Source organism: Mchenga conophoros, linkage group LG5 (genome assembly GCF_057382185.1).
Source record: "Mchenga conophoros isolate Kocher_MC1m ecotype Shallow Benthic linkage group LG5, M_conophoros_male_GT1.1, whole genome shotgun sequence".
NCBI classification, from domain to species: Eukaryota; Metazoa; Chordata; class Actinopteri; order Cichliformes; family Cichlidae; genus Mchenga; species Mchenga conophoros.
Window position 1 is genome coordinate 30,689,490 of NC_140530.1, and position 7,279 is coordinate 30,696,768.

Consider the following 7,279-nt stretch of genomic DNA (forward strand, 5'->3'; position numbering starts at 1 on the left):
GAAACACAGAGACTAAATACACATAAGGGATGATCAAGGGAAGTGGCACATGGGAGCACAGCTGACACACATTAACCTAATGACAGGACAGGGGAAGTGAAACTAAATGCAATGAACAAAGAACAGAGGACTCTTTCAAAATAAAACAGGAAACATGATGAGACAGACCAAACAACATGGGCTTGACAACATGAGACGTGGAACACAAAGGGCAAATGAGACTAAGATCCAGGGGAAGAGGAAATGAGGAGATCCAATAAACAGAACTAAGGCTGAACAACTTAGGGCTTTAAGAGAGCTAGATGAGCTTAACCCAAACAATAAATGACAAAACCCAAAGACTCAAGTTCTAACTAATACTGCAAAAACAAGAACTTAACATTTCCCCATACTAAAAACAGAAATACACAATATACAATGAACTTAAAATGCTGGAGCACAGACCCAGCCATGACACTATCCCACTTCTGACACCAATGTGGCGAGCTCAGACAAGGAGCAGACAGAGGTATCGTTTGGTCTTGCTTCCCGCAGAGTCAGCCAGGGAGCATAGCCGTTTATTAACATTCAACAGACGAACACACCACGCTAACACAACCGCTTGGCGCAGCTCTAGCGTAACAACAAAAAAAGGTGCTCTCTCCACCCAGAAACACACAGTCGCAGAGAGAGAGAGAGAGCGTCACCTGTAACCATGGCAACATAACGCTGCCACCTGGAACAACAGAACATAGCTGTCAAAACAAAACCCCAAACAGCCCTGACCCGCTACACTATGATCCATTCTGAGAAACAAAGACACCTATCTTTTTCTATCAAGTGAGACTATGAGCTGTTTTTGTGGCTCAAAATTCACTAAAGTAATATGTGGGAAATCATCATTACACAAAGGAGCAAACTTTGCTGAGAGTGGATAAGTTGTAATTAGTTAGAGAACCCTGGAAGTCATGAAGGTGGTGAATTGTTTTGGAATCAAAATGGTCAAATAAACATCTAATTAAAGTTTCAACTTCACAAACACTTGCCAAGTGTTTAAGGGTGCTTATTTAATGGCATAGCACTTTTCTTGTCTTTTTAACCACTCAGAGCACTTTGGATTACAAACTACATATAGCCAAGTTTTGTTTTTGGAGACATGCATTGTAAACGTATCAGTCTTTAAAGGACTTTGGGTCAGCTTCTGTTGTTTAAATGTGCTCAGGTTATAAAAAAAATGGACGCGACAGTCAACAAGATTCAGACATTTTTCATGTTGCATGTTTGAGGTATTTTTCTTTCCCACTAACAACACATGCAACACAGTTCAGTGGGCTACATATTACACTTAGAGGATAGAAACAAAGTATCAATCCTATCACACTAATATCACTCAAACATAAAGAATACCAGCATTGGTATCAATACTACTGATATTTGGCTGCATCCCCCCCACCCGCCACTGCTGACCACTGCACCAACATGCTGCCAATATCTGCGTTTAATGTGGAAAGTAGTAATAATAATATCATCAACATCATCAACATCATCAACAACATCAAATATTATTTTCAGAATAAAAGTAATTTTTTAACTGCCGTGTTGTACAATAAATTCAAAGTTGTATTATATGTATGTATATATATATATATATATATATATATATATATATATATATATATATATATATATATATATGTGTGTCATCATTTTAAGTGGGGGAACTTGCACAATCGGTGGCTGACTAAATACTTTTTTGCCCCACTGTATATGTATATATATACATATATATATTGTTATGACCCAGGGTCATTATTTGCGGTACGGTGTTGTTATTGTTTGTATTTGTATTCAGTGTTGCTTGTTTCCAGGTGGAGGCCACCCATTGGTGGAGGAAGGAAAGAGGCCAGCTACAAAAGGGGTTGGACTGGGTCGGCGAGCAGACTTCCTGGTTTCCCGTGAGCTGTGTGTCTGGGGACCGTCGTGGTGTGTGACTGCACGGGGCTGCAATATTAATGCTGAAAAAGGGGTTGTACCTGGGCTTGGTAGCTGTAGGGGTGGGAAGCCGTTTTCTTTTATTCCCCTCTTTTCTCCTGTTTCGGGTAGGGAGACAGGTTAGAGAATTGTATTTTGTTTTGGTTTCGTGGGAGGTAAGTTAGCTCTGTTTTTCTTTCTAGTGTGTTTTGTTTGTTGTTTTGGCATCGCCCACCCTGAAGCTCGCTACCTGTTCAGTAAATAAATTAACCAACTCTCGTCATTCTGCCGTGGTGTGATTTTTTTTGTCGTTATTATGTATCGGGTTTATCTTTTTGTTGTGTTGCACCCCGGCTTCGGGCCGGTGTGTAACATAAATGGGGGCTCGTCCGTTTGAGGGATTTCGGGGTCGTTTGTGTGTAGTGGGGTTCGTGTGGGTGTGTGGGGTTTTTTTTTTGTGTTTTTGGGGGTTGTTTGTGTGGGTGGCCGCGGATGGAGTTTGATGTGGATAAGTTTGCCGAGGCGCCTTCCTTGCAGCAGTTGAGTCGGTGTCGGAGGGAGGATTTGCTGCTTATTGCGGGCCGTTTTGATGTGCGAGCGCCGGCGGGGGTGAAAAAGGATGATTTGCGACAGCTTGTCACGGTGGCTTTGAGCGAGCGGGGTTTGCTGTCGAGCGTGCCGCTTGTTGGTGGGACGGGCGGGGCGGCTATGGAGCCGTTGGCTCCGTTGTCTGTTCCTCCTGTGGCCGCCCCCTCTGTGGCTCCTCCTGCTCCGGTGGTGGGGTCGTCGGCGGAGGAGCTCCAGTTGTTGCTCCGCATTAAGGAGGTGGAGTTGAGTAGTCACCGGTTGGAGGTAGAAGCAATGCATTTGAGGGTGAGGGCGTTGGAGTTGGAGCGCGGACCTCCACCGCGTGTCCCTGACTCTACGCCGCCCACGCCTGTGCCCTCTGTGCTCCCTGCGCCGCCGGCGCCTGGTCCCGCCCCGGCTCTCCGTCAGGATTTTGATGTTGGGAGGCACATTAAATTGGTGCCGCCCTTTTGTGAATCAGAGGTGGAGTCGTTTTTTCCTGCTTTTGAGCGTGTGGCTGCCGCGTTAAAGTGGCCGGAGGAGGTCTGGGTTTTGCTGTTGCAGTGTCGGCTGGTGGGTAGGGCTCAGGAGGTGTGGGCTAGCCTGTCAGCATCTGAGAGCTTAGATTATGGTGTGGTTAAGGCTGCCGTATTGCGTGCTTTTGAGTTGGTGCCTGAAGCGTACCGTCAGAAGTTTCGGCAGTGTGTGAGGGGGGGGGATCAGACTTATGTGGAGTTTGCGCGCGAGAAGGGTTTGCTCTTTGATCGGTGGTGCCAGGCTAGTGAGGTTAAGGAGTTTGCACAGTTGAAGGAGTTGATGTTATTGGAGGATTTCAAGGGGTGTCTGCCGGAGCGGGTGGTTGTTTATTTGAACGAGCAGAAGGTCGTTTCCCTCGCGAAAGCGGCGGTTCTGGCAGATGAGTTTGCTTTGACGCACAAGAGGGGTTTTTCCCCTCCGTTACGTCGGGGTTCTAGAGTTTTGCCGGAGGTGGGGGGGGGGGGCGTTCTCCCCCGCTCTCGCGGCGTAGCCCTACGGTGGCCGCTGGGGACCGCCGATGTTTTTTTTGTCATGAGCTCGGTCATCTCGTTGCTTCTTGTCCCGTGCTGAGGGCGAGGGAGGGGGCGCGGGCCGACATTTCGGGGGGGGGCCGTGCAGTGTTGCTCCGCGGTAACCCGCCCTAGCTTAATGCCGGTTGGCGTCGTTCCGCGGGGGATAGATGAGGTGTTTCGACCATTTGTTTCGACAGGGTTTTTATCGTTGTCTGGTGATGCGGGGGACCGGGTTCCGATCACCATCTTGAGGGATACAGGGGCGAAGCATTCGGTGGCGCGGCATGGAGTCGTGCCTTTCTCTCAGCAGTCGTACTGTGGTTCTGATTTGCTGGTGTGGGGTATCAAGGTGAGTCTTTTATGCATGCCTCTCCATACGGTTACTTTGACCTCGTCCTTCGTATCGGGCGCTGTGCGGGTGGGGGTTCGAGATCAGCTGCCAATTGAAGGCATTGATCTTGTTTTGGGAAATGACTTGGCCGGGGGAAAAGTGTTTCCGGCTATGCCGGAAGTTATTGAGTGTCCTACTTCGGATCGGTTATGCCAATTCCCGTCGGAGCTGGGTGACCCCACAGTTTATCCGGCATGTGTGGTTACTCGTGCTCAAGCTCGTCGCTTGGGTGGTGAGGTGGACATATCTGAAATGTTTCCGGACGGCTCTGAGCCGCATGATAGTTCTGTTCCGGGGGTAGATGGTGGGACGGCGAAGGTTTTTAGTATGGTGTCGGAGAAGGAGGCAGCAGGTATCCGCAGGTTTGTGTGTGGTCAACTCCGTGACGAGGCAGACCTGAGCACGCTGACCTTGGGAATTTTAAAAAAGAGATATCAGACACACAACAAATGTGACTCATTAAGGCCAGAAGTAAAAACTTTCATGAAACAGGTGGTGCAAGAGGAACTGATGAAAATGCAGGATAATGATGAAAGTGAAAGTGACTCAGAGACTAAGAAGCTCCAGAACAAAAGGAAAAGAGAAAATGGAAATGACGAGGTCATGAGTGAGAGTGAAGATGAATCCTGGGCAAAGAAATCACAAAATAATCATTCAAGCTCATCACCAGAATCTGAGGTTCAAGAGGACAACAAAACAGAAAGTAAGGAAAGCAGCAATGATGAAGAAAATGCCAAATCTCAAGCTGATGGTGAAGAGCCAGAGGTGAAAAAATCACAACAAAAGAGAAATGAAAATCGTCAAATTGACAGTGACGAGTCTTCTGATGAGGAACTCAGTGAGGAAAGCAACTGCAGTGACAGTCCAAAGAAAATGGTGAGAATGAACGTTGAGACAGTAACCAGCAGTAAAGATGAAGGAAGGAGAACACCACTGAGTGATGCAGGAAACGAATCAGATGGAGACTGCAAGTCAGAAACGAGTGACAAAATTAGGAGCGACGAGTCTTCTGACAGTGAAAAAGAAGATACAAAAGTGGAAGAGAAAACCAGTGACCCAGACTCAGTTTCATCACTACCTTCTTTGGAAGATGAAAAAGAAAATAAGACTGATAAAACAAATGATAAAAAGATGAAGAAGAGTGTGAAGAAAGATGAGAGCACCAGAAAACCAAAGTCTGATGACAAATCGGTGGCGAGGCTTGAACGTTATATTGCCCTCTGCGGCGTGAGGAGTGCGCCCCAGGGTGGCTGTGGCTACAATGTAGCTTGCCATCACCAGTGTGTGAATGGGTGAATGACTGGATGTGTAAAGCGCTTTGGGGTACTTAGGGACTAGTAAAGCGCTATATAAATACAGGCCATTTACGTATGTATATGTTTTACTAAAGAAAGTTGTGTTTAAGAATGTAATTGCGGTACTCTTAGATCAATGGTCTAATTTAAAATACCCATAACTAGTTTGTTATTTATTCAGACTCAACTTATATCCTTCTTTGTTTTCAGAAACCTGGTAATAAAGAATTTCTGCTTTTTCCTGCTTTAAATCATTGTGAGTACCTAGGAACAGAAGCATTTGCCAATTACTGTCAAATTACTGCCATACCTGTCATATCTTTTTGAGTAGTATTCATCGGTGTGTTTATTTTACCCAGACAGTTTTCATGGATTTCACAATTAAAAAAAAAAAAAGATTTATATACAAATATTTTACATTAAACTGACCACCAATGAAATAGACCTTTTCCACCTGTAGTCATGCTTTAAGTCTGAAAACCAGTGTGTCTGAATATAGTAAATTGACACTGAGAATCAATTCAACAGTCGTGACTGCCTCAAGTTAATGAACACAAAATGATTAGAGAGGTAGACACTTTATTTCTTTCACTATGGCGTTCATCAAGTCTGCAGCATTCCCTCTCCAACTGATTTGAAGAAAACATTGTTAGATAGTGCTAAATGAGTGGCCTGTTCTGTGTCAGTTTTGTGGGAATTGTGGTCTAAGTAACACCCCCCCCCCCCCCACCCCCATAAAAAAAATAACAGTCATAGACATTCACACTTTTTATGATATTTTGACTTTTTGTCTGCCACTTATCTAACTTTAGAGCTGTAATTTGCCCAGTAGTTAATGACTAAGTACCAGAAAAGATTGTGAAATTTCCATCAGCTATATTTGTGATTTATGACTGATTATCTGAAAAACTGCATCTTTAGTTAGTATTTGAGTTTTAACACCATTGTTAATAATGTGTTCATTTTATATGTTGTTTTTATAATGTGTGCTTTTTCATATCAGCTGTGGAAATATTATAATTTTTAGTTGTAAGCAACCTTTACAGGGTTACAGTGTGTATGAGTACAAATCTCTTGCAGTGCTTTTGACAACAATATTAATTGCTGCATTTAAATGTAGTTTTGAAATGCAAAAATACTACTGCATGTTTATTATATAGTGTGTTGTGATTTGTATTATAATCATAAACCGTTTCATGTGTTCTATAAAATAGACCTGTGTTGAGTCAAAAAAAAAACTTGTTTTAACGGAACAACTTTATTTTTTCTATTACATCAGACACAAATTTAACAATGGTTTTATTTTGTATTTTTTTTTTACTTGTCTGTTAGTACAAGCTGAAAACCTAAATAATATTTTAGAAACACAATAAAAATTGAGTTGTAAAACCTTTATTTGCCCTGGGTCAGAATAGCAGCTTTTCCAGAGTATCCTGCCTCTTGCCCTATGGCAGCTGGGATAGGCAGCCCCCCCATGATGCAAATATGCAAATAACAGGGTGCAAATATTCCAATAACAGGGTGTCATATTCATTGCAGAGATATAAAGTCAGATTATTACTGTGAGCCATGCTTAACAATTTGTATTTACTAATAGTCATATGGATAAACATTTTTCTGTGACTAGATGACCATTTCTTGACCATTTTGCATTTGCATCACTGTTACTCAATCAGGATTTTGTAAGTAACAGGATCATTTGCTCTAAAAAGCCTATTTTCACGACACAGAATGGTCTGCAGCATTTGAATTGACTACAATTGCTTTCACAGCTTCCCACGCTGTAGCATTTGCATCATTTTTAGATGAGGCACAAGCAAAGTATTTTTTTTCACTGCTCTGTTCATGATTATGTATGCAGTGCCTAAAAAGCGAATGTGATCCTCAAGATGTTCCAAATGTTTTTGCATCTATATAAATTCAACTTTCTTAGTGAACAGCGTAAAGGTTACAATATAGAATTCATAGATGACGGATGTCAGTGTGTGACTGTAGAGCATTGTATCAACTGTTATTTAGGAAGTTCT

General features: G+C 43.3%; 1 protein-coding gene across 1 annotated transcript; it reads left to right on the top strand.

Moving 5' to 3' along the window:
- The first annotated feature begins 3,702 nt into the window (after window positions 1-3,702).
- LOC146574850 (uncharacterized) lies at window positions 3,703-5,253 on the top strand. The gene has a single exon (XM_085275674.1). It carries the CDS (start codon window positions 3,703-3,705, stop codon window positions 5,251-5,253), a length of 1,551 nt encoding a protein of 516 aa, XP_085131800.1.
- The last annotated feature ends 2,026 nt before the right edge of the window (window positions 5,254-7,279 follow it).